The 25,483-nt window shown below is 60.4% G+C and overlaps 4 protein-coding genes across 5 annotated transcripts in view; 1 reads left to right on the top strand and 3 right to left on the bottom strand.

Moving 5' to 3' along the window:
* ILK (integrin linked kinase) lies at window positions 1-4,785 on the top strand (the record flags this gene model as incomplete). Of its 2 annotated transcripts, none has more annotated exons than XM_082005982.1 (12): window positions 1-89; window positions 1,459-1,624; window positions 2,004-2,103; window positions 2,239-2,358; window positions 2,472-2,555; window positions 2,724-2,809; window positions 3,150-3,259; window positions 3,507-3,634; window positions 3,908-4,029; window positions 4,116-4,215; window positions 4,305-4,435; window positions 4,636-4,785. In XM_082005982.1, the coding sequence occupies 12 exons, from the start codon at window positions 1-3 to the stop codon at window positions 4,783-4,785; spliced, it is 1,386 nt and encodes a 461-aa protein (XP_081862108.1). The 2 variants fall into 2 exon arrangements, with proteins under 2 accessions (XP_081862108.1, XP_081862109.1); XM_082005983.1 differs by having other exon boundaries at window positions 2,004-2,099; window positions 2,262-2,358.
* An 861-nt stretch (window positions 4,786-5,646) lies between these two features.
* TAF10 (TATA-box binding protein associated factor 10) lies at window positions 5,647-7,924 on the bottom strand (the record flags this gene model as incomplete). Its single annotated transcript, XM_082007299.1, has 5 exons — window positions 5,647-6,046; window positions 6,727-6,841; window positions 6,988-7,052; window positions 7,140-7,297; window positions 7,726-7,924. 5 exons carry the CDS (start codon window positions 7,922-7,924, stop codon window positions 5,957-5,959), a joined length of 627 nt encoding a protein of 208 aa, XP_081863425.1. The 3' UTR covers window positions 5,647-5,956.
* A 196-nt stretch (window positions 7,925-8,120) lies between these two features.
* Window positions 8,121-15,062, bottom strand: TPP1 (tripeptidyl peptidase 1; the record flags this gene model as incomplete). The annotated part of the gene is made up of 13 exons (XM_082015409.1): window positions 8,121-8,261; window positions 8,834-8,971; window positions 9,045-9,203; window positions 9,408-9,528; window positions 9,822-9,894; window positions 10,129-10,317; window positions 11,609-11,807; window positions 12,060-12,259; window positions 13,053-13,174; window positions 13,762-13,912; window positions 13,994-14,133; window positions 14,203-14,606; window positions 14,844-15,062. 13 exons carry the CDS (start codon window positions 15,060-15,062, stop codon window positions 8,121-8,123), a joined length of 2,256 nt encoding a protein of 751 aa, XP_081871535.1.
* Window positions 15,063-22,809: 7,747 nt separating this feature from the next.
* Window positions 22,810-25,483, bottom strand: part of DCHS1 (dachsous cadherin-related 1) — a gene marked incomplete at both ends in the record, with an annotated part of 52,894 nt that continues 50,220 nt past the window's right edge. Inside the window, one exon of the mRNA XM_082001591.1 lies at window positions 22,810-25,424. Within this exon, the coding sequence (XP_081857717.1) occupies window positions 22,810-25,424 (2,615 nt within the window). The remainder of the gene's footprint in view (window positions 25,425-25,483) is intronic.

Here is a 25,483-nt window from a genome sequence, read left to right on the forward strand (position 1 = left end):
ATGGATGACATCTTCACACAGTGCCGAGAGGGCAATGCGGTGGCTGTGCGCCTCTGGCTGGACAACACTGAGAATGACCTCAACCAAGGGTGAGCAGGAGGGGATCTGGCCTGGCCTGGATCCGCTGGGGCAGTGTCCCTTGCTCGGCTGCACCACAGGCCAAGGGTGCTGGACCAGGGTCAAGGGTGCTGGACCAGAGCCGGGGCTTGCTTCCGCTCTGCTCCGTGTCCTGGGGAGGGGGTGGGATTCGGCTCCTCCCCACTGGGAGGAAGTTACCGCATCGCTGAGGCATGAGGGCTGCACATCCTCCAGCCACTTCCTCGGCTGCTGCTGCTCCAAGCCACAGAATGGGATGTGTCTTGGACAAGGGTTGGGCTGAGGGTGCTGGGGAGAATCTCCCCATCCCCAGGGTGGCTTGTATGTCTGGGTGACCACTTCCCCTGTCCCCATTCCTGGGAACACTGCAGCTGACGTGTGGAAGCACAGCTGAGTTCTAACAGGAGGGCTGGGAACAACCCCAAGGCCAGGAGCTGCACAGGGCAGTCATGACTGGCCGACCTGCACGCTGCCCCTGTGTGCCCTGCCCCAGATCTCTCCTTCCCACAGGACGTCCCCTGCTCCAGGAGCTCCTGCAGGACCGTGCAGTCCAATGTGCTGCCTGCCTGCCTTTCGGGAGCAGCATTCAGGCCAGGCACAAGGTTTAGAGCAGACACCTCCGTTGCCTGTAGGCAGGCACAGCCTTCTGCCCGCACATCAAAGATCCCTTCTCAGGCCATGGCAGGGTCTTTGCTGAACTCGTTCTGGACAAGGGGCTTTCCCTTGGCCTTTGGCCACGTCTTTCAGTCCCTCCCGGGGGTCCCAGTCACACAGACCTTGTGTGACTACAGGTTGTGCCTGAGGGACTGGGGGCCGTCTGGCACTCACTGGGGCATTTTGGTCCTGGGTTCCTGTGCCGGGGTAGCCCCTGCCTGCGGGGCCAGCTGTCCCTGCCTGCCTGCAGGGGTGGTGCGGGAAGCGGGGGGGGGCAGATGGGGTCTGCTGTGCCGGGGAGCTGGAGGGGAGCCGGGGATGCGGTGGCCCCCGCCTGCCGGGCCCTAATCTCCTTTTAAGGCCTGGCTGGTCTCCTCGTCCCTTACTTGGCCAGGGCTGCCGGAGCCGAGGGGGGGTGGGGGAGGGGATCTGGCTCTTGCCAGCGTCTCTGTGATTCAGCCTGGGAGATGGGATTTGGCCAGGGCCTCTGGGGCCTTCGTGGGGAAGGGGGAGAGTGGGACAGCCTCTCAGACCGTCCCCTGCGGCTCCATGGCCTGTGTGTGGGTGCACAGGGCGATACCTGCCTGGCTGTGGGGCTGCCAGCAGTGCTGCGACCATGCTCAGCCCTCCTCTCCCTGCCTGGGCCAGGGAAGGACGCAGAAAGCAGGCTGCAGCTGCTCAGCAGAGCTGTCCCTGCTGTCTCCACAGGGATGACCACGGCTTCAGCCCCTTGCACTGGGCCTGCCGCGAGGGCCGCTCCAATGTGGTCGACATGCTCATCATGCGGGGAGCACGCATCAATGTAATGAACCGTGGTGATGACACCCCGCTGCATCTGGCTGCCAGCCATGGCCACCGTGACATTGTACAGAAGGTACCTGCCTCTCACAGCCAGCACCCTGCCCCTTTCCCACCGACTTTCAGGCACCTACCTCGTGCCTTGCACAGCCCCATGGCAAACTGAGCAGGACTCTGTGAAGCCCTCCATCCTGTCCACCCAGGACTTGCTCCCCACTGTCACCTGCTGGCTTCCTTGCCATGAGCTTACTGCATCCCCACCTTGGTGCCTCTGAGCACTTACCCCCTCCCCACAGAAGCCCTGCATCCAGCCTCAGCCCCCTCCCAAGAGCAGACCTTGCCAGCACAAAGGCAGCAAATGTGCTGCTATTGGTGCTTCTGCCCTCTCCCAGGGCAAGGTGGTGGGTGGAAGGGGACCTTCTCTAGATTTACAGGGATTGTCCTCCTGCCCCCAGCTGATCCAGTTCAAAGCAGACATCAATGCAGTGAATGAGCATGGGAATACACCTCTGCACTATGCCTGCTTCTGGGGACATGACCAGGTGGCAGAGGTGAGTGGAAGCACATGGACACAGGCAGGAGTCCAGCACGAGGGAGGTGGCTGAGGTGGGCATGGGACGGGAGAGAAGGGGTGAGGAAGGAGGCTGGGTTTGTATGAGGAGTCTGAGAAGATGACTGCAAACTCTGCAGATCCTTGCTTTATCCTCCTTCAGGACCTGGTGGGCAGTGGGGCCTTGGTCAGCATTGCTAACAAGTATGGTGAGACACCCATTGATAAAGCCAAGACACCACTGCGAGAGGTCTTGAAAGGTAGGAGGATCTCATCCTGACCCCAAAACCTGCCTCTGGCTCCTGCTGCAGCCCCTGCACTCAGCATCAGCAAGCTCTTTGCTTGTGCTGCCAAACTCCTTGTCCTTCTCTAGAGCGTGCTGAGAAGCTGGGCCAGAGCCTCACCAAGATCCCCTACAAGGATACCTTCTGGAAGGGCACGACCCGCACGCGCCCCAGTAAGGACAGAGCCTTCCCTAATGGAGCATGCTGTTGCAAAGGAGAGCATAGCTCTCCTGTCTGGTAGGGCAGGCACACCACTGGTACTGCCTCCCTCTGCAGTCCCAGGTGGATGTCAAGAGGAAGGTCCATGCAGCCACAGGCTGCATCTCCTCCTTTTCTTACAGGAAATGGGACTCTCAACAAACTTGCTGGAATAGACTTCAAACAGCTGAGCTTGAGCCAAAAACTAAATGAGAACCAGTCAGGAGAGGTACGTAGGCCTGTTGCCCCCTGGGACAGGGTGGCTGCACCCATGCAGACCACTGCTTTCTCCCCAGCCCATGGCTAGCTGTGGAATGCAGAACTGGGGCACAGCTGCTTGGTGGGTTTCCACATCCAGGTGTGGGTCCAGCCCACACAAAGAGAAGGCAACTGCCCAGGACTGAAAGGCCAGGGTTCACTCTCATGCTTTGTCATAGTTGCTCCATGTTGCTGTGGTCCTGTCGGTCCTGTGGGCTCCGTGGGCCCCACAGCCCTGCACAAGGGGCTGGGATGTGCTCGGGGACTGTCTGTCCTTCTCATAGTGACTGTCTCCACCTGCCTCCCTGCAGTTGTGGAAGGGGCGCTGGCAAGGCAATGACATTGTCATCAAAATGCTGAAAATCCGGGACTGGACAACTCGGAAGAGCCGAGACTTCAATGAGGAATACCCAAAGCTGCGGTGAGTGCCAACATCCTTCCCCAAGGCAGCCATGGCTCTCGAGGGCAGGCCTTATCTCCAGAGTAGTATGAGATAGGCAGAGCCAGCCAGGTCTGCAGGGTTGGGTGGTAGTGCTCCAGAGCAATGCCCAGAGGACAACAAGGAGGCCCTGGGAGGACTGCACACTAGCAGCTGTGCAAAGGGCAGGGAGGCGATGAGGGGGTGTGGGCAGCACCCACTGTTCTCAGGGCTGTCACTTCTCTTACAGGATCTTTTCTCACCCAAATGTGCTGCCGGTGCTGGGCGCCTGCCAGGCCCCCCCAGCACCCCACCCCATTGTCATCAGCCACTGGATGCCCTATGGCTCCCTCTACAACGTGTTACATGAGGGGACAAGTGAGTGCTGATAGGGGGTGACAGAGTTGGGGGCAGAGGCTAGTCTCCCCATCCTCAAGAAGTTGCTTCTCCATGTGTTCGGGGGGGTGGCAGGGGGCCCCTCCATCTGCAACACCAGGGTGGGCCCGGAGTGAGCTCAGTATGCAGTCTGCATGCCTTCCCCACGCCCCACGCGTGGTGTGTCTGCTAACATCAGCCCCTTCCCACACATGCTGCAAGTGATATGGCACCCCCACTCTCTCATTTACCCTCATGCCACCTCCCTCCCTGCAGACTTTGTAGTGGACCAGATGCAGGCAGTGAAATTTGCCTTTGACATTGCACGGGGCATGGCCTTCCTGCACACGTTGGAGCCCCTCATTCCACGCCACCACCTCAACAGCCGCAGCATTATGGTGAGTGTCGGTGTCGCATGGTGAAGCCCTTCCTCCTATAGGCTGGAGCAGGGCAGGCTCCCCTCTGACCTCCCCTCTCTCCCCAGATCGATGAGGACATGACTGCACGGATCAGCATGGCTGACGTGAAGTTCTCCTTCCAGTGCCCAGGGAGGATGTACGCGCCAGCCTGGGTGGCCCCAGAAGGTGAGCCCATCATTGCCAGGCCCCTCCTGCTGGTTGGCCCCTTCCTTGCCCTCAGCCACATTCAGCCCTACGTGCTGGATTCCCTACAGCCTTGCAGAAGAAGCCAGAGGAAATTAACAGGCGCTCAGCTGACATGTGGAGCTTCGCAGTGCTGCTGTGGGAGCTGGTGACCCGTGAGGTGCCGTTTGCAGACTTGTCCAACATGGAGATAGGCATGAAGGTGAGGAGAGGGCTGGGAAAAACACTAGTCCAGACCAGATCAGCCAGGGCATAAGGGGGCCTAAGCCGCCAGCAGGGAGTGGAGGCAAGGCCCACTGAAGGAGAGCCCACTGACACTCCTCCCAGAGGTATGGGCTCTGCCTGTCAAATGCAGAGCTGGGTCCAGATTTCTGATCCTGCCCTGCTCTCCCATGCTCCCAGGTGGCACTGGAGGGGCTACGTCCAACCATCCCACCCGGCATATCACCACACATCTGCAAGCTGATGAAGATCTGCATGAACGAGGACCCAGCCAAGCGCCCAAAGTTTGACATGATTGTGCCCATCCTGGAGAAGATGCAGGAGAAGTAGAGAGGGAGGGTGCCTCCCAGCCACCTGACGCTGCCATGCTTCCCTCCCCGCCACCCCCAAGTGCCTTCTTGAACCCCAGAGCCAAGGGGGAGCAAGGAATGCCCCCTCACCCTGAGCCAGCCACGGACACACGGTACAGACAAGGCTGCCTTCTCTGGAGCTGCTCTGCAGGCTTCAGACACTGTAGCACCGAATCTATGGCAGCACCTCCATCCTCCCTGGCAGCTATGGGCAGAGACTGAGCAGGAGGCCTGGCCCATGACACTGAGCACGGCTGGGCTCTGCTACCTGTGAGGCTGGAATGGGGCTGTGGAGCCACCCTGTCCTCGTCCCCAGGCCCAGAGCAGGTCACCCACTTAGCAGTCTCATGTTAGGCAGTGCCCAGTCCTGGTGCTCTTCCCTACTAAGGACAGTGGGGTGAAGCTTGCCTGTTGTGCCCAGCACCACCCCAGCTTTGCGCTTCACTCTTTATCATTTCCATCCAGGCCGTGTGGAAAAGCCGCCAGCATCTGAAATAAACATTTCTTATGAAACCTTTATGAAAAACTGCCTGCTGGTGGAGGGGTGCATACATGCACAGAGCATTGTCCACAGAAAGAGGGAAAGACTGACACACGGGCTGCCCAACAGTCTGCAGAGTCCCAGGCTCTGGATCTGCACCCCTGTACCATCCCTCCTCCAGTAACTGGAGCAAGGAAAGCAGGTGGGCTAACAGCACTTTCCTCTCTTGAGAGGAGGGCCCAGGCTATGTCTGCAGTGCTGTCTGTGTAGGCCCCTGAGCACTCCTGAGAGATGACAGGTATGCTCAAGAGAAAGAAACAAAGAGGGTTGGCAGTCCCATTTCTGCTATGCCTACTTCCCTTCAGCTTCTTGGGGCAGGGTTAAGCCCTCCTGGGAATGGCAGAAGGCACAACTATAATCCACCAGTTGCGAGCCCTACAACCAACCCCTCTCTGCACTGGCCTTTCAAAGGCACGGGACCGACTTTTGTTGGCATAGCGAGAACAGAGGCCCTAGCAGGCCAGCTTGTGTGCTGTTTTACTTGTAGGCAGGGCATTAGCGCATGGGCAGGAGACAAGATGCCTTTCCAAAAAAAAAAAAACAAACTACCCAGCTGTTTAATGGCACAGAAGCAATCCTAAAAAAGTTCCCAGCGACAATCCCTCAGTCTTTATGTGAAGTAATGTGGCTTTTTCACATTGATGCCATATTCTGCAAGTGCTGGTGTCAGGTCTTCCATTGTCAGCGTGTACTTCTTATCCTGAAGGGACAAGGAGTGGTATCAGTCACAGCAAGGACAACCTAAGCTGCCAGACATTCCTCAAAACCTTGTGGGTTCAGGATTTTTCCCCTACAAGCTGTGGTGACCTGTACGTGCATGATTCCCAGAGGCAGCTGCAGACCAGTGTTTGCGGCATTAACTAGCTCTTAAATACTGCACGTTTTGCTTGCTCTGTGCCCTCAGCTGCTCAGTGGACAGAAATACACTGAGTGTTACTCAACACTGTAAAGATAAATTACATTGCCCTCATGAGGCCCCTGAACCACAAGCAGATGATGACTGGGAGAGTTCCCAGAAACTACCGCTACATGCTTGCTCCCCTTTTATGTTCTTCCCCAAGCATCTGAGTTTTGGTCACTGTCAAGAGGGAGGACACAGGGCTAGATGGCCCTTGGTCTGATGAGGTGCAGCTACTCGCACATTCCTGTGAAGCCATCAAAGCATATTCCACTAATTCCACTGCCCACCTCATTTTCCCACCAGCATCCCTCTTCCACCAGCAGAGCCCTAGCTTATTAGTAAGTTTGTTGACCCTTCAGGAGCACAACAGGTTTAAGACTTTCTACATCCCCACATTCAATGGCAACAAGTCTAGCTTGCTACAGCACCAGGAGAGGACATTTCCCCTCATCTGAGCAGCCATTCTCTCCTTCTCTCACCTTGCTCTTATTGCGGGAGCTGCCTGAGGCTGTTCCCTTCATCTTGCAGTGCTGCAGCGCATCATTTGCAATGTCAGAAATAAACTTCTGTGCGGCCAGAGAGATCAAACGAATGCTACCCAGCAGAGAAAGAGAAGGGAAAATTTCAGACAGACAGCACAGAGCAACACTGGGATCAAGGAATTTCTACTGGGGCCCCCAGCTCTCAGACCCCGTACAGGATCCCTGAGGCCACACTCTACCACATCTGCTGCCACTTACATGCGTGGATCAGAGGCCTCGAATCCTGCTCTGTTGAGGTAATAACCTGTGACAGCATCTGGGATCTGTACAAGAGAAAAGTTGGAGGAACTCTGCTTCCCTGTGACAGCCTGTCACCTGCATGCAGCCTGCCCCCAGCGCATCCCATGTACCGTGGGCGTGTAATCCTCCAGCTGCATGAGGAAGTCCACCAGCGGTGTTGTGGAGACCACCGGCTTCACGTCCCCGTTGGCCGCACTGGGTGGCACGTAGACCCCATTGGACATAGCCCCTTCAGGGGGAGCTGCAGCCACTGCTGCAGAGACAGGCACTGCGGGCACAGGGTGCTCAGTGGGCAGGTGTCCCCAGGTGCAGCCCCGGTCCCCCACCGGCCGGGACCCCGCTGCCCCGCACGCTGGCACCCAGGACCCCCGCGGTCACAGGGCACCGCACCCTCGGGCACCCATGAACTATGCGGACAGACAGGGTCGGTGCCGGAGCTCGGGGCATGCTCACCGGCCGCGCACCCCGCCATGCGCGGGTCCCGTCCTGCGGGGACCCCCCTCGCGGACCCCGCACCCCACCGCCCCCACGCTCCCGGGCCTCCGCCGCCGGGGACCCGAGGCGTCCGCAGCGCCGCTCCACCGCCCCCAGCCGAGCCCCGCCCAGCCGCCCCCAACTCCGGCCCTCCCCCGGCTCCGAGCGCCCCGTACCCCTGCCCTTCCGGTGTCCCGTCCCCCGCCCCCCCCCCCCGCTCACCGGGCCCCCTCCCGCCAGCCGCACCGCCCTCGACTCCCCGCGCCGCACCGCCCACCGCGCCGGGCGGCGCCCCAGGAACGCCGCTGCCGCCAGCGGCCGGACTGGGCTTGTTGTCGGCGGCGGGGGCGGGCGCGGGGGCGGGCGGCGCCGGGGCGGCCGGGGCCGCGGGCGCGGGGTCGGCCTCGGCGCTGCCGCTCATCGCCCGCCGCCGCGCGACACCAAGCGCCACCTCCCCCGCGCCTGCGCACGGAGCACCGCCCCATTGGCCCCGCCCCTCCCCGCCCGCGGCCCAGCGCGCCCCCCGGCGGCGCCACGCGGCATAGACAGAGACGCAAGGGGCGGGGCCCCGCGGCTTTATTGGCGCCACCGCCTTCCGGTGCCCCGGGCCCGGCGCGTCAGGCCGCCAGCAGCGCCCGCAGGAGGCAGGGAAAATTGGGGGTGCCCCAGCCGGTGACAGGGTCCCAGGCGGGGCCGGCGCAGAAGCCCTGTCCCTGCACGGTGCCGTCCAGGCAGGAGAGGTGGCAGCCCTGCGTGACCTGCGGGAACAGGCCTCAGCACGGCCGGGCAGGCCCCACCGCGGTGGCCGGCGCCCGGCCCGCGGGAAACAGGCTCCCCCTGCCCACACCCCCTGGGAGGACACAGAGACACCCCCCCCACTCCACCCCCCTCCGCCAACGCCCAGCGGGGGAACAGGACACCCCCCCCCGCAGCCCACAGTGCCACAGGAGCCCCCGGAACACGCCCCGTGGGAGGGCGTAGGAACCCCCGGGACACACCCTCGGGGCAACGGCCACACCCGGGGCAAGGGCCACGCCCTTCCCCGGCAGCAACGGATCCACCTCCGGACACACGCCCCTGCGCAGCGCAGGTAAGGGGATGCCGCCCCGCGCAGCCCGCGGGGAGGCCGTGGAGACCGCCTCCACCCCCGGACACACCTCCCGCCCCCCAACAGGACGTCGTCGGCCCTGCGCCTCCCCCAGCACGGCCTCGGGAGCAGGAGATCCAGGCTTCTCCCCCCAGCACCCATTGGTGCCAGCCCAGCTGCTCCGGGGCACCCAGGACGGGCACCCCCGCCCCACAGCAGTCCCAGCCCCCCTGCCCAGCTCACGTCATAGAGCGCAGCATCGTGCCCCAGCTCCTGCAGCTGGTAGAGCACAGGGTTGAGGAAGCCCAGGGGTGCGAGGCCCCGCTGCAGGCGCCGGTCATTGATGAGTGCCACCATGCCCCCCACCACGGGCGTGGATGCCTGTGGGAGACACAAGCAGCTCAGCACCTGGCAGCTCAGCCACCATGGACTGGCACGGGGCCGTGCTCCTTACCGATGTCCCCGACACCCACGGCAGTGGGATGCGGTTTGTCACCACCCAGTAGTTGTCAGAGAGGGCAGACAGGTCAGGGTAGGCACGGCCACTGCTGTTGTAGTAGGAACTGGGAGGCAGCTTCGAGGCTGAGCGCAAGAAACGCCCGACTGCAGCAGCCTGGGGGGAGCATGAGATAAGGAGCAGGACGCCTGGCAGCGGGACCCTGCTCCTGCTCACCTCCACCCCTCCTTCCCCTGGCCTGCAGCCCAGCCCAGGGTTGCTTGTGCCAGCCGCGGCCCATCATCACCCCGGCCAAATGCGATGCAGGCCCCCTGTCCCCAGCCACGGCCCCTGGGTCTGGCAGAGCAGGCGCCTCCTCACCTGGTAATCAGGCATGGGGAAGACATTGCTGAAACCCCCTCCACTAATGTAGTCTGTCACCTCTGCGGTCACCAGGAAGGGGTTCTTGAAGGACGTTCCACCCACGGTGGTGACATAGGGGCTGGGGGACAGGTGGGCACTGCGGGTGGGCACACAGCTGCCTGGGGTATCAGCAGCACCCCACACACCAGCCCCTCCCAAGGAGCTGCAGAGATCCCCTCAGCCCAGGGACCCTGGTGGAGCTGACCCTCAGGAGTCCCACAAAGGGGCTCAAAACCAGCTCAAAGCAGCCACTGGCTGTGGGCTGGGGCTCGAAGTGCCAGCAGCAGCTTTCAGCTGGCCCAAGCTGCAACAGCCAGCTCCGTGCACAGCCTCATGTCTCCACAGGACCCAGGTTCACCTCCCCACATCTACCTGGAGGCTGGAAAGCTGGGCCGGAAAGTGTGGTTCCCACCAGGCACCCTTCTGCACCCAGCGCCATCGTCGCCTGCCAACAGGGATGCACATGATAATCCAGCAGTATCTGAGCTGCCCCTTGTCCACCAAATGCTCCCAGGAGCAACCTCAGGGAAGGGCTATCTCCACCTCCCAGGCTGGTATTCCCAGGCAGGGAGCCTGGCTGCCTGGAGGCAGAGCATTCCTGCTTAGTGTTCAGCATGGACATTCGCCACTGTGCTGGTACTCTCGGATGCACCAGCACTGTGCCAGCAACAGCACGCACCTGAGGCAAACAGGATGGTCAAGCCCCGGGCAGCTGCCTTCATGAACTCCACGTTTACACGCTCCATGTAGGCTAGTGACAGGCTGTCTTCATCATCCCCGTAGCTCACAGAGTGCACCCAAGGCAGTGACGACATGTTGCTGAGCAGCAGCAGCCAGGCCAAGAAGGGCTCCTGGCTCTCATGTCTCCCTGCAAAGACAGAGGGGGGGCAAGTTCAGCTCCTCCTAGGACACCAGACTTGAGGGAAAGTGGGGGATAGCACATGAGGGAACATGCCTCAACAGCACTACTAGCACCAGGAGCTGAAGGTCCTACAGCTCCTGCCCTGCCTACAGCGAGCAGATTCACAACACAGCTGGGTTGGAGGACTCCCATGAGCTCTTGCTGGCAGCATGACTGACCTTGGGGATTGTCACGGTGGATGGCACCTGGCTCCAGCTCTGCCAGCGGGTCTGGTGGAAGGGTCACCCTGAACACCAAAGCAGGGGGTCTACACTCATCCACTCCTTCTCTGAGCATCTGTCACAGGGCTGTAGCCACCTCTGCCATCCAGGCATCCACACAGTCCTCCTGAGACCTAGCCAAGCCCTGGCACCTCTGCCTGTAACAGTGGGTCCCAGAGCAGTTTGATGTACATTCCACCTCCATCTGCCAAGGTCACTTCCTGCCTCTCATCCCTCTCCATGAGGGGACAGCGGAGTCCCAGCCACCCCTTCTCACTCTCAGTTGCTCACGTAACTGCCTTTGTCTGCACCCTTTGCACCTCACTAACTGAGGAGGTGGAAGTTAATGCAGAGCTGTGCCTGCCTTCACCACCAGGAAGACTGAGCTGGTAGTCCCAAGGGCACTCTGTCTCCTGCTCAGCCAGTTTCTGATGTGGGACAGATGACACTTTGTCCTACAGCACCATAGCCATGTTTGTGCAGGCTGTTTTGCAACCTTGTTTTCTAAAATTGCCTTATTATCCTTTATCCACTCTACTGTTAGATTAATGGGCGAGAGATCAGCTTCAACCCCAAAGATGCAGGGAAAAAAATAGTAAGACACAGTTGCTGTGCTCTCCTTCCATGGAACGGCAGCAGAGCAGGGTGACTGCTTTAACATTGTGTAGTTGAGGTGTGGAAGTCCCTGTTACAGGATACTCTGGATGCTGAAAGTTCACACAGGTTCAAAAGCAACTACAGAAATCAATGGAAGATGATTTCCCTATGGGCTATTAGAAACCAGAATCAGCTCCAACTTTGGAAGTCCACAAGCTATGTGCCTGTAGTAGCTGGGAAAGCATTCTGGGGATGTATCACAGCCAGTATGCCATCTGTGTATGCCCCGCTGGGCATTCCCCTTTGACAGACACCAGATAGACTCAGTTCAGCCATTTTTATACAATGTGTTGCCCTAAACAGCAGGCAGGTACGTTGGTGCTACAGCAAGTAGGATGCATGGAAGCAGTCACAGGGCAGCTCTGGAGGGGGATCAGTACCTGCATTGCTGAAGACCCATGTGGAGATGTTGGCACCTGTGCTCATGATGTATTCCACATCCAGACTGGCCTCCAAACCCGCCTTGCCCTTGCCCTGGTGCCCAACCACTTGGTCAACCTGAGAGCGGTGGCCGAAGCTGCTGCCAAAGAGCTGCATAAACTCAGCCAGGTCAGCCTGGTGGAAATACTGTTCCAAGAACTGTGGGGACAAGGAGTGGACAAGTTTTTTCTTGTTTTCTCTTGAAAAAACAAGGCAAGTTTTTTCTCCTGGCTTAGAAAGTTGTCCCAACATGGGTCTGTGAAATGCTAGCCCACCAGGTGCTCCCACCAGCTGCTGAGAACCCCCACGTCTGTCCTGGGACCACCAGAGCAGCAAAGTGCTGGAGAACCACCAATCTGTGGAATTCCCATGGTTTACAGGCCTCTGACCTGGACCAGCTCTACCAGTTACCTGGGCACAGGCCTGGCTGTTGTTTGGCAGTAGCCCGATGTCTCCTCCTGTCATGTTGTATCTCTTACGAATGATGGAGGGTGTCACACCCAGGTGGAAAGCCGCTCTCCCTCCATAGTGCTGCCTTGACTCTGTTTCCTTCTTGGCCCAGGCTCTGCTGACCACCTTTCTCTCTGCGGGGAATCGGTGCAGGCCACCCACTGGTGCGCAAGCAAGCAGGAAAAGAAGCAGCTGTTAGGGCCCAAAGCTCCAGGACAGCATTATGGCCCCTTGGCTCCCCCTTCACCATCCTCGCTTAGGCTTCATGTCTGAGACAGCTGGCCTGCAGCAGGGATTGGGGGAGCCCATCCCCTGCGGCACTTGCCCCGAGCACTGCACAGGAGGCAGGGAAGTCCTTCCTCAGCTTCCTCACCATTCCTCATAAACACTCCAGGCTGCACAGCTCAGTCTCCCCACTGCCAGGCCACTACCACAGCTTGGCACCCCTCTGTTCTCCTTGTGGAATGGCCATGGGAGCCCACACAGAAAGGACTCACAGGAGGGATTTTTTCCCATCCCAGAAGCAGCTGCATGTCCTCAGAGACAGGCTGCACCTGAGCTTTCTGCACTGAACACAGAAGCCTGAGAGCACCAGTAAGAAACACTTTGAATGCTGCCTGTCCACATCACAGAATAGTTTGGGTTGGAAGGGACCTTTCAAGGCCATCTAGTCCAACCCACCTGCTGCGAGCAGGGACATCTTCAACTAGAGCAGGCTGCTCAGAGCCCTGTCCAACCTGACTTGGGATGTTCCCAGGGATGGGGCACCTACATCCTATGCACAAAGCTCACCAGGGGGGCCTAGGAGCAGCCGGGATCGCGGCTGGAAGGTGTGCCACACTGTCCTCTGGGACACCAAGATGGCCAGTCCTGGCTACTCAATGCTTAACCTCCCACATGCACTCCAGACAGTAAGAGCTCAGAGCAGCTTCAGCTCCCCTATGTAGGACATACCAAAGTCAACGTGCTCAGCCAGCTCCTCGGGGACAGTGTAGGGGAGCGGGGAGCGCACAACGCTGTGCTGGCCCTTCATGTAGTGGTGGAACTCAGCCCCTGGCAGGAGATGCTCAGCCGTGCTGAAACACAGGGACAGCCGCCGCAAGAGGATTTGTGCTGCCATGACAGCTATCAGCATGCCTGTCTAGCAGCATTCCCGCTCTCTGCCCTGCCTCCCCCACCCTTTCCACCCCACTTGCTGCTGGGACGAGTCAGGGATGAGCTCCACTTCCCGTCAGCACAGCTGACCTCAAAGCAAAAAGTACCTTCCATACCTGACCAATTCCCATCACCAAACCAAACCAGAGTTTTGATGCTGCAGGGTCCCCTGCAACTCTATCCCCAGGCCTCCAGCAGGGACTCTGCGGCCCTTCGGAAGGCAAGAGGAGGTGCTGGACTGGCCCAGGTACCTAACAGATATGCACACCTTGTTTCCAGTACACCAGGTCACTGGCTGTGACTCCCCCCAGCACCAGAACTGGGCACACAGGCAGCCAGCTCTTGGCTGTGGAGCCCAGAAATGTGGCTCAGTCCTCTGTCACCAGGACTGCACTGCAGAACACTGGGGAAGGGAAAGTTGCAGCAGGCAGGAGTAGGGTCTGTCTTCTTCTGTCTTTCTGGGAATGGCACAGCCACCACAGTGGGGCCAGCCCCACCCAAGGCTCACCTCACTGGCATGCGACACTCCAGGAAATCAAGGGTGGTAACGCTCCTGCAGTTTTCAACACCATGGCCTTGCAGCCACTTCAGCACTGCCATGAGTGTGGCTGGGGATGGCTGGACAAGGTCCCGCACTTGCTCCAGGGACAGGTACTGGCCTGTAAGGCACAGAGAGGGTCAGAGCACGCTGCTCGCAAGGCCTGATAGGGCCTGGCAGGGCCCAGGCGCACAGTCATTACCATATCGTGGTGAGTGGGGGTCGGAGACGGCATTGATGAGCCAGGCAAGGCGCCTCATGCCGCGCTGCCGGAGGGCGAAGGTCAGCTGCACTTCGTAGCCAGGGTTCACGCGGCCAGCATGGGCCCAGCCGGAGGGCAAGCTGCGGGCAGGCTGTGAGCAGTGGGCAGGCACCAGTGCCCTGTCCTGTCCCACTGACCTCGGCACCTACCGGAACGGCTGGTCCCGCTCCAGTGCCAGGCCCGTGACACAGCTCCAGGCGGCTGCCCACAGTGCCAGCATGGCGGGGACCCCCCGACACCTGCAACAGGTGGTCAGGGAAGAGCGAGCACCGGCGCAGCCCCGAGGCCACCTGCCGCACGAGGGGAAACCCGGGAACTGCCAGGTGCCTGCCTGTCCTCCTAAGCCCCCGTCACCCCGCGCCGGGGAGCCCCACCTGACCGCCCCCGAGCCCCCGTCCCCCGGGCCGGGGAGTCCCGCCTGACCGCCCCCGTCACCCCGGGCCGGGGAGTCCCGCCTGACCGCCCCCGTCACCCCGGGCCGGGGAGTCGCGCCTGACCGTCCGAGCCCCCGTCCCGGGGAGCCCCGCCTGACTGCCCCCGAGCCCCCATCGCCCTGGGCCAGGGAGCCCCGCCTGAGCACCCAAGCCCTCGGCCCTCCCGGTCCCCGTTACCCCCGCGCCATCCCGCCGCAACACCCCGATCACGTGTGCGGGCGCATGATTCTCTGTCACGTGAGGAGGCCGCAGCCACGGTCACGTGGTGGGCAGGGCCCTATACCCGCCAGTCGCGGCGGCCCGGACGCCTGGGTCACTCGGGGCTGCATGCTGCGGCCGAGAGCACCGGGCCGGACCGGGACTGTGGCTGCAATCATTGCCGTGGCCGACAGCACCAGGACCGGTGCCAGCCGATCCTCCAGGCAACTCGCCAGCGGGGCCGCGCCGCCCGGCCCGGGGCGGGCTTCCGTCATGGAAGGCAGGGAGGGCCGCTTGCCGGAGGCCCGGAGGAGGCTGCCCAGGCATGGCACCGGCCGCCTCCCGGCGCGGTCCGGTCCGTGCTGCCCTGCCCCCATCTTCCCCATCTCTCTCCCGGCCGCCTGCCACAGTGTCGTGGAGCCATTATGGCGGCAGCCCGGTGGGATGGCCCGGACAGGAGATGCAGCTGCAGTTGTTGCCCTGGGCCCAGGCCCATTTAGGGGTCCTGGGCTTGGTGGGCAGGGTCCATGTAGGTCTGCTGGTTCCGTGTGGGTCCTGGGCTGGGGGGGCAGCTGGGGAGGGGCAGAGGTCCTGCCCAGCACTCCCACCAGGTATGGGATGTTTGCTGTGGGAAGCAAGCCCTGGCAAGGGAGGAATGCTCAGGAACAACAGGGCCTGCACAGAGAGGGTAGGGCTGGAGGTCCCCAGTCCATGAGTCTGGCACCTCGCTGGAACCTTGCTCCAAGGGGTGGCTGCAGGGAAGCACCTGGAAGATCTGAACTCCCCTTGAGGCCTGCTGCTCTGTGCCTATCCCAGTGCCTGGGGCAGCAAGCCATACGAGCAGGCTGCAGCCTAGGGAGTGAATGCCCAGGCAGTCCTCTGTGTGCAGAGGCTGGGCATCACCAGTGAGTCCAGCAAGAGCCGGGAGGCATGGAGTCAGTGGCAGAGTACGTCTTCATACCCTGCGTCTCCAGGGCTGCCATTGCCTGGCCCTGCTGGCATTCACACCACAGCCAGCTGGGGCTGCGTGCAGGAACGTGGGGAAGCTTTGGGCACAGGATGTCTTGGTCAGGAGCATGGGGGGAAATGGGTGCGGGGGACTATTGAGGACATGTTCTCGTTTGGTCGTGGGAGCGGGCTGTGAGGTGGTGATGACCCATGCAGCAGGAGTTATGTCTGCGCTGCCAAGCGACTAGTGCAGCCTGCTGTCCAGCTGGCAGTCACAGGCAGCCACTTGGCTCCCACTGCTGCTGAGCTGCAGCTCTTGGCTTCCTGTGCTTGTTCTCTCAGATATTTGTTCCCACACTGGGAGCTCTCATGATCCCAAAAGTGGTAGTATGATACTTGCAGATCTCGGGGTTGTGGAAGTTTCAAGCAATTTTTGCAAGGGTGCCCTGGAAATGCTGTATCAGACACCATGGAGCTTGTTCCCCTTCCCACAAGCCCAAGGGCAGTACTGGAAGGGGTGTTCTGGAGGTCGCTGGTGAGGCAGAGGGTGCTGTGACCCCCATGTGCCCCAAGCCAGTTTGGCTCAGCTAGCCTAGTCCTTGTCCCAGACCTGGCCACATGCGCAGACATGCTGCATACTGTGGCTCCAGCAGCTCCCAGTTGGTTTCCTGCTTCTGCAGAGCAGAGTCCAAGCCAGGAAGAGGCGGCCAATAGAAAAACCACCTGCCTGGCCCAAGGCAGCCATGTCTCCCATGCCAGAGCTGCACTGTGGCCATCCAGAGCAGCAGCTGCAAGGGGGAGAGAGGCCTGGAGAGTCTCTGTTGCCTCAGTAGCAGCATGAGGCATCACTGAAGAAGTGGGCTGATGCTTAGATTGTTGCAGAGTAGGTGAAGGTCCTTTCCCTACGAGAGGCCAGAGCTGTAGCAGTCCTGCTGTTCTCCTTCCTACTTTTAGCCCTGCTGTGCAGGCAGTGCTTTTCCAGTTGTACCATGTGTGCATCTGAGAGGTGGAGATGCTACATGCCCAGACGGGCAGTGGCTGCTGCAGACCTTTGGCCCTGCTCCCTTTGGGTGAAGGGAGGCAGCCGGGAGACCCAGTGGGGCTTACCCAGCACCTTTCCTGTTCACAGAACACCACTCAGCGTCTCATTAATCCTGGACCTCAGCCTGTGATCCTCAGGCTCACCCAAGCCCCTGTCTGGCCTCCAGGATAATTCCCCTGCCACCTTGGGGCTAGTCCATCCAGGCTAGTTCTTGTGTCTTCTAGGAACCCACTGCTCTGTCCCCATTCTTTGCAGGATGCCAGGGCCCCTCTGTGGGTGCTGTCCCCATACCATGAGTGTCTGTGCAAAGCCCTAGGGCACTTCTGGTCCCTGCAACTGGAAGCACATGGAGAGTTTCCATGCATGCAGTGCTGTGTGGTTTGCAGCAGCTGGAGCTGGTTGCCTGCCTGAAGCTGTGCAGTTTGCACCCTGTGAGTTGGGGGGGGGGTGAGCAGGGGGGTAGGCAATGGCCAGGGAACACAGGGGAAAGGGCTGGGCATGGTGGGTGCAGGGCAGCCATTAGAGGTTGGGGGCCAGGGGACACAGGGCCCAATGCAGCACAGAAGGTTTAGAGCGAACAGCCCAGCATCCCCTCACACCCAGTGAAGCCCTGTCCCCTCAGCCTCAGTGGTGGGAAGAGTTTTCCACTGTGCCATAGGAAGGCTCCTGAACCGCGTGGAGGTAGCTTCCCTTCAGGGCTGGGAGTCACCTGTCCTATGTGCGAGGATGGTGCCTAAGCACGGGTCTGCCCAGATGGAGGTGGCCTTGGGTGCTGTCCCTTCCCAGGACCCTGTGAGGAAACAAAGACTCAGGATGGGCAGGAAGGGGTGTGGGGCCCCAATGGCACCAGAATGAGCAGCTGCAGGGCACAGCACAGTCCCTGCACCCAGGCCACATCTGGCTGTTCCTAAGCTGCTGCACTGTGCTTCCAGCCATGCAGCCCTTGCTGCTTCCTCGTCCCGCACCCAGGCATGCAGCCCTTCCCATGTCCCAACCCTCACGCTGTCCCACTACGTATGGGGTGGCCCACCTTCCCATTTCTGGTTCCCTGCTGCCCCAGACCCAGCCAGCTGCCCCAGCCTGCACGGCACCGACCCAGCAGCTACAGCTGCAGCCTGGAGGGACTTGCTGCTGCTCAGCCTTGACGCACGTTGGCTGGGGGCCTGGGTGCTGGGCAGTGCATGCTGCCAGAGAGCTGCAGCCCACCCAGCTGTCCAGCTGGTTACAGCTTTGGGCAGGACTTTAAGTGGGATCAGATTTGCAGGAGATTATTTCCTGGATCTGTCTGGCCAGCAAAGATTAAGTTGCCCTGACAGAGCTAATTACTCTAACAAGCATCTGCTGCTAGTCTGACTAACAAGAGAGCCTGAGCACCCAGTGAAGCTGCCAAGGTGTCCTGAGTGGAGCTCTCCTCCACTCCCCCCCGCCCCCCGCAGATGGAGGCAAGTGTGCCCTTTCCTCTGGACAGTCAGGATTACCCAAGGTCAGCAATGCCAGGGGAGAACAGTAACATCAAGGTCCTTCCTGCTGGCCAAAGACCCCCTGGCCAGGGAGCTGGAATGTGTTAGATTATGTGATAAAGTAGCACACAGTGGCAGGCAGAGGAACCCCAACAACCCAGTCAGAAAAGGGGTTCCCCAGCTCTGCCCAGGGTTCTCCCCAGAGAACCCTTCCCCATCTCCGCCCAGGCTGTCACTGGCTCATGATCAGCCCCATGGTCTGAGGGTCGCACCCATCAGAATGAGTGAGTGGGAGCTGCTCTCCCGGTCATGCTACAGACTGAAGGGGCACTTCCTAGGCACATGGGCCACGTTATGGGAAGGAAAATGTAGAGCATTTTAGGATTGCACAAGACTTATTATGGGATATTTAGCAGACGAACTAAGGTGAGGAAAGAGACGGATCAAGGTGGTTTGGGGAGGAACAAAAAATGTGAAAACAGGGCCAAAGGGATAAAAGTGGCTGGTCATGTGTAAATGGATTGATGGTCAGTACATTTGTCTGGCCATGTCCTGCATCTGATGACTGCACAGCCTGTCCCGTCTTCTACTTAAGCTCAATTTCTAATTATTTTCCTGGGTCAGGGGGACTTCATTCTGTGTGCATGTGTGTGTGTCAGATGTGTGTGGAGTCAGGTCACAGGGCCAGTGTGCACATGGTGCCAGCAACTGGAGAGAGTGAGTACAGGTGTGTGAGTATAGTGTGCCCTTGCTAGCAACTAGCCATCCGGACTAGACAGCGAGTAGGTGAAGTGTCCTGTGAGGGAGGGGAGTGAGGAAGGGTGTGTGCACGCACGTGTGTGTGTCGGGACCACAGTGGAGAAGGCTGCCAGAGGGATTGGTGGAGACCTAACCAACTGCCAGAGAGACCGTAGCGTCTGGAGATCAGCTGAGAATCACTTGTGTGTCTCTGTATGTCTGTGTCTGTGTGTTATGCAACAGGGGGTGAGGAGGTCCAAAAGCAAGCTACTGGGTAGACTGATATTCTAAGCCCATTTACTGCAGGGATCCATAATGTGTGTGTCTCTGCACGTGTTGGTGTCTGTAATAGGGGGGTCTGTGGCAACTGGAGTGGGGCTCAGGGACTTGTATGTCCAGCTGTCAGCAACTGGGGAGGCTGGGAATCCAGAGTCACCTACTGGGCAGACTGTGTGTCTAAGCCCAGCTACTGGAGAGCTCCACATTGTACATGTATATTTCTGCTAACAGACCTTCATCAGCCAGTGTGGGGAGCAGGATGAGGCTGTTGGTGCTGTTTGTGTCTGTCTGTGTTGTTCTGTGTGGCCAGCTGTCTACACACATGTAGATGTGTCTTGTACACCTGTGTTTGTGCATGTGCCTGCTGGGAAAACATGCTTAACCTCACTACTGGTTAGACCTCAGGCCATGGCAATGTGTCAGCCTCACCTGCTGGATTTGACAGCTTCTTATAGAAGGGATTTGCGTGATGTAGTCATGCACTGCGCGTGGGTGGTGGTGGCCTAGTCAGGACAACAGCCAAGCCAGGGCTGTGTGTGCAGCAATGCCGGGACATGTGCAGCCACACCATGCACCACTGGAGGAGCCAGGCGCACCCAGGCCAGGCCAGTGCTGTGCTCAGGCTCTTGATTTCCTCTGCTGTACTAAAGACTGAAATACCTGCATCTCATGTGCTGGCCTGACCTGTTGTTAAGGCCAGGAGGCAGACAGCTGTGGCCAGGCAGCAGGGCTGCCTGGAGCTGGCAGCATCTGCTCCAGGGGCCAGAAGTGGTCACAGCACAGCCCACATGCACCAGCTAGTCCCAGCTCTCCCACCCAAGGAGCTGCCCAGAGCCAAGTGCAGGGTACAGGTCCTGCCCGGGTGCCTGTGGCCCATGGCATTTTGCCAGCAGCCAAACCACGTGCTGAGCGCCACTGTGCTTTAGGTCTGTCTCCCACCTGCCAGCCTGCTGGTGCTTCTCCCTGGCACCCAGCAGGGCCATGGTGCCAGCACAATGCCAGCCCAGAGCAGCAGTGATGATGTCCATCTCTGTACAAACAAGTGTGGTTTATTAAGGCATTTCTTTGAGAAGTTGGCACTTGGGTCCAGGCTGTCCTGGAACGGCCCAGTGTGCAGGCCGATGAGCAGCGCCCAATACATGCAGCTCAGCGAGACATGATACAAAAGGTACAAAGTAGAAAACAGGAATTGTAGTACAATGTGTAAAAATAAATAACTGGAGGCTCGGCTCCTGTCTGGGCTCAGCAGCCCATGGCTGTGTCCCCCCAGACCAAAGTGGGGCTGCCATGTGTCTGACCCTTCTATGTGGCATGCAGGGGGCTGACGTGTCTGTGTTCCCCTGTCCCAAACATGCAGGGGGAGGCAGGGCTGCTTGTCCAGCCTGGCCTGCACAGGGCTCTGGGAGAACATGGCACCCTCAGTGTGCTCCCCACAGTGCCCATCAGCAGCACAGCCCAGCGAGGAAAGAAGGGATGAGGGGTGCCCACCCCAAGAGCCTCCGTGGGCTGTCCCTGTGTGAGGCAGAACCCATCCTCCCCTCCCAGAGCCACCTTGGGTCCTCTGTGGTTCGCAGGCAGTGCAGGCATGGCCCTGTAGCCCCCTTGGTGCCACCATTGCTGCTGCAGATCCCTGTCCTATGTTGCTGCCCTGTGCCCAAGGCAGCTCCCAGAGCTTGTGGCATGTGCATTGTGGGGACCAGGGTGCAGCACTGTGCCCACAGCATGAGGACACCCACAGTGCAGGCTGGGCTGGGACTTGCAGCACAAAGGGGGAGGTTTAAGGCTGAGACAATGACAGAGATGGAGCTGCAGTCACAGGTGGTTTAGTGGGAAATGGGGAGGGAGTGGGCAAACGTGATGGGCTTTGGCTGCTGTGATAAAACATTTGGGGCTGGGATTGCAGCCGTGGTGCTGACATGCTTCGGGCTGAGGATACAGCGTGGGTCTAGGAAAAGTATGATAGGAAGGAAACTTCCCCAGGTCCCCTTCTCAGATGGCTGGGTGTCCTCCCTGACACAAGAAACATGCTCACACCCAGGCTGACTGTGTATTTGGGGCTGCCGTGGTGCCCCACATGCCCTGTTCCCAGCCCTCACTCTGCACCCGTATCCGTGTGTGGGTCACAGCAACCATAAGCATCCAGGGCCCAGGGCTGCAGCAGCAGGCCCTAGGACTGCATGCCCAGGGAACAGGACACACAATGTGTGCCTGCTCCACCATGAACCCAGTGACACAAGCTGAAAGGCGGGCTGTGTGAGTGGTGCTGGAGTGAGGATGGGGACCAGCCCCATTGAAGTGTGGCTCTATCCCATGCTCACAACATGTCATGAATGAGTGGTGCAGAGCAGCCCCTGCACAGAGGGCTGGGGCCCAGGGGCTGGGGGGTTCTGACACCCACCCCAGTTTGGAGGTGTCCCTAGTGGCCCAGGCGGTCCTGATGAGCGCACTGCACTGCAGCAACCTGGGAGTGTCCAGTTTCCCAGTGTCTCACCCTGTGGCTGTAAGCTGTCTGCCACCATGTCAGCTTCAGGCCATGTGGCTTTTTGGGATACCTCCTCCCACCAGCTGCAGGCTGGCCACCAGGCCTGGGACAGATGGAGTGGGAGGAGGTCACTGGCTTGTGTCACTGAGTGGACACATCGGTGCCTTTCCTGGGGCCAGGCCATCTCAGGGTCAGCTCTGCTGCAGCTTTCACGCTGCTGTCCCTGCCAGCCCTGCTGCACAGCCTTCCTGGTGCCTGGGCAATGTCCGTGTCTGGTGCCACAGAGCAAAGAGGTACCTGGTCATGGGAGCAGCTTCTCCAGCAATGGGGCTCCCATGCCGAGCAGGGCACCTGCCTCCCAGCCCAGGCCCAAGGAACAGGGCTCTCCAGCAGCTCTGGAAAGGACATCCCTTAAGAGGCTCGCGTGCAGTGGTGGGAGGTGGAAGGGCTTGAGAGACCCCAAAGGATCCCCCTTCCCCCCACCAACCATGGATATGCAAGCGGAAAGCAGGCACTGCCTTCTCCTCCCACTCCAGCCTGGCCTGGGATGGGTCTCTCCTCACTATCAGGAAGCAGGTTCAGCAGCCACTCCCATCCCTGCAGGCAGCATGCGGCAGACTGGCAGGCTGCTGTGGCTGTGCCTGCAGAGCAGTGCATCCTTGCCCTGGGAGCTTTCCTCTCCAGCCCTGTGAGCTCCTGTGGGGAAGCGGCCAGTGGGGATGGCTCAGTGTCCTGCTGCACCCAGGTTGCTGCATGGCTTGGGCGAGTGGCCAGGGAAGCGTGGGGTCTGCAGTCTGCAGTACCCCAGCCCAGCAGGGCAGGGAGCACCCATGTGCTCCTAGCCTCTTTCAGAGCACAGAGTACCATGAAGCACCATCCTGCCAAGCGTCGATCTGAGACACCATGAGCAGTACAAGGAACCATTGCCCCGGGGTGCTGGCACTAGGATCAGTAGTCCACAGGGCATCAAATCCAGCACTGAATCTGCCAGATCACAGGGAGTGACAGGAGCCAAGAGCCCCAAAGGACACAGGAACTCACAGCCCATGGGGGCCCCAGGCCAGGCAAGGTGCTGGGAGAGCAGGATTAGCACCCCATGCAGAGCAGCTCTGGGCTTGGCCCTGCTCCTGACCCCACAGCTGCAGAGTGGGGTGGAGGAGTTCACGGGCCCAGGTCTAAATCCTGAGCTCGGCCTCCTCAGGGGACTCCAGCGAGTGCTCAGCACTGATGGCGGAGGCAGAAGGCCCCTGTGAGATGCCAAAGGGTGAGACCACGGGGGAACGGGCGGCCAGCGGGGACAGCGAGGGGGAGAAGCTGGGCGACATGGCAGAGGAGGAGATGGAGCCTTCGTGGCTGATGGGCGAGCGGCGTAGGGAGGACGGGAGTGGGAAGGTCCTGCCCGGCGGCGGCTTGGGGGGCACAGACTTGGCACCTGGGTGGGCCACTGAGGTGATGAGGGGTGGGGGGTCGATGCGGGGCTTGGGCTCTGCCTTGGGCTTGGTCGGGAAGGGCTTGCGCAGGGAGCTCTCATCCTTAAGGCGAGCAATCTCTGTGAAGACACTGGCCAGCGGCTGGAACTGGGGGCACCAGTTCAGCAGGTAATCCCAGTTGTAGCTGCCGCGGAGCTCCTCATCGCTGGCCACGATGGCAGTGAGTGAGCCCTCCACGGAGGGCTTGCCATCCTCTGGGAAGGCATAGTCCTGAGGCTGGGAGGAGACACTGAGGCCACAGCGCACGCCAAGGAAGGCGCTGCCTCCCCCATCCTCACGGTACAGCTGCGGGGGTGGCCCTGGCAGCAGCAGCCCGGAGCCCTTCTTACTCTTGAACCACTGGGTGCTCTCCAGGGCAGCTGGCTCACAGGAGATATCGGAGAGCTGGTCAGCGTCTTGCTGGATGCCAGAATCAGGGCCACGGGCAGAGATGTGCTCCTGCATGGAGGCCGTGATGCTGGCCACACGTGGATACTCGTTGATCATCCGGATCTCATCGTCCTCAGCGGCTTCAGCGGAGCCTCGGCCACTGGAGTGCGAGGGGTCCAGTGAGCCGCCCCGTGTATAGGGCCCTGCTGGCTCTCCCCCATAGCCTGGCAGGGCCTGGTGGTAAATGTGCTCACCCCCGGGAAGCGCTGGCTCCTCGCGGCTGAGCTTCTGCAGGGAGCCGCTCTGCACACGGCCCAGTGGCCTGTCCCCCTCCGGCTTCTCATGGCCCCGGCGGTGACGAGAGCGGACCAGTGCCAGCACAATGGCCACGGCAGCCAGTACCACCACAACCCCCAGCGAGGCAGCCACAGCCACCAGCAGCAGGTTGAGGTCTGGAGCCAGGCCGAAGGAGGTGTGTGTGACATCAATGGTGACCTGCGCAGAGGCCGAGCGGGAGGCTGGCAGGGGGCTTCGTGCCTGTACCTCCAGGCTCATCTCACGGGGCTCCCTCTTGGTGCGCCCAGCCCCAGCCTGGGGTTGGCTGTCCACACGCAGGTAGATAGTGCCTGTGGTTTGGTTGATGGCAAAGTATGGTGAGGGCTTTGCCAGGGAATACAGTACAACACCATCAGCCCCCTCATCCTCATCTGTTGCCAGCACCCGCCCAATGCTCTGCCCTTTGCGGGCACCCTCAGGGACCTCAAAGTTGAAGGAGGGGCTCAGGAAGATGGGATCATATTCATCCTCGCCTGTCACCAGCACCCGCACGGTCACCGTGGCAGAGGCGTTGCCAGCATCAGTGGCCCTGACTAGGAGCTGGAAGGCTTTGGCTCGTTCATAGTCAAAGGTAAGTCGGGAGCGCAGCTCCCCAGAGCTGCTGTTGACGGTGAAGGCATCCCGGCCCTCCGCCATGCTGGGCTCCCCCGCTGGCTGCTCCAGCACTGTGTACCGCAGTTCCCCAAAGACACCAGTGTCTGCATCGACGGCACGCAGTGTGGTGACCAGTGTGCCAGGAGGCAGGTTTTCCCGCATGCTGGCACTCAGCACCTCCACTGGGAAGTATGGCTTGTTATCGTTGACATCCTTCACCTCGATGGCTACAGGTACCAGTGCAAAGTGCCCACCTGGCATGTCCATGGCCTGCACCACGAGCGCGTGCAGTGCCTGGGCCTCTCGGTCCAGGGGCCGTGCCAAGCACAGGGCCCCTGTGCTCTCATGAAGCTGGAAAAGCCCATGCTGGTCGCCTGAGCTGATGGTGTATTGAACATGGCCGCGGGGTCCCGAGTCAGCATCGTGGGCCACCACACGCAGCAGCTCTGTGCCGGGGGGTGCACTCTCGCTCACTGCTGTGTGGTACTCGGCGCGGGTGAACACAGGTGGGTTGTCGTTGACATCCTGCACGATGATGAGCACAGGCACTGTAGTGCTGCGCTGTGGCAGGCCCCGGTCTGAGGCTGCCACAGTGAGGTTGTAGATTGGGATGGCCTCAAAGTCCAAGGGCTCCACAAGCACCAAGGCACCCTGTGTGCGGAGATGCCCCCCTGCCCAGGCCACTCGGCTCTCCACCTGGAAGGCGTTGCCGCCATTGCCACTGACAATGGTGTAGTCGAAGCCAGCATTCTCCCGGGAGAGGTCAGCGTCACCTGCCTCTAGTGTCAGCACGGTGGTTCCTGGGTGCAGGTCCTCAGGGACACTGGCATTGTAGCGTGGCACCTGGAAGCTGGGGCTGTGGTCATTCACATCCAGCACCTGGAGCTGCACTGTGGCCCAGGATGAGAGGCTGGGAGAGCCACGATCACGGGCCTCCACCACCAGGTCCAGGGTGGGCTGGCTGGCGTCAAATTCCACCCGCCGGATGGTGAACAGAGTCCCTGTGAGAGCACAAAGCCAGAGTCAGCATGGGGGCCAATAGGGAACCAGGAAGGGTGTT

This window comes from Phaethon aethereus (assembly GCF_964289735.1).
Source record: "Phaethon aethereus genome assembly, chromosome: 1".
NCBI classification, from domain to species: domain Eukaryota; kingdom Metazoa; phylum Chordata; class Aves; order Phaethontiformes; family Phaethontidae; genus Phaethon; species Phaethon aethereus.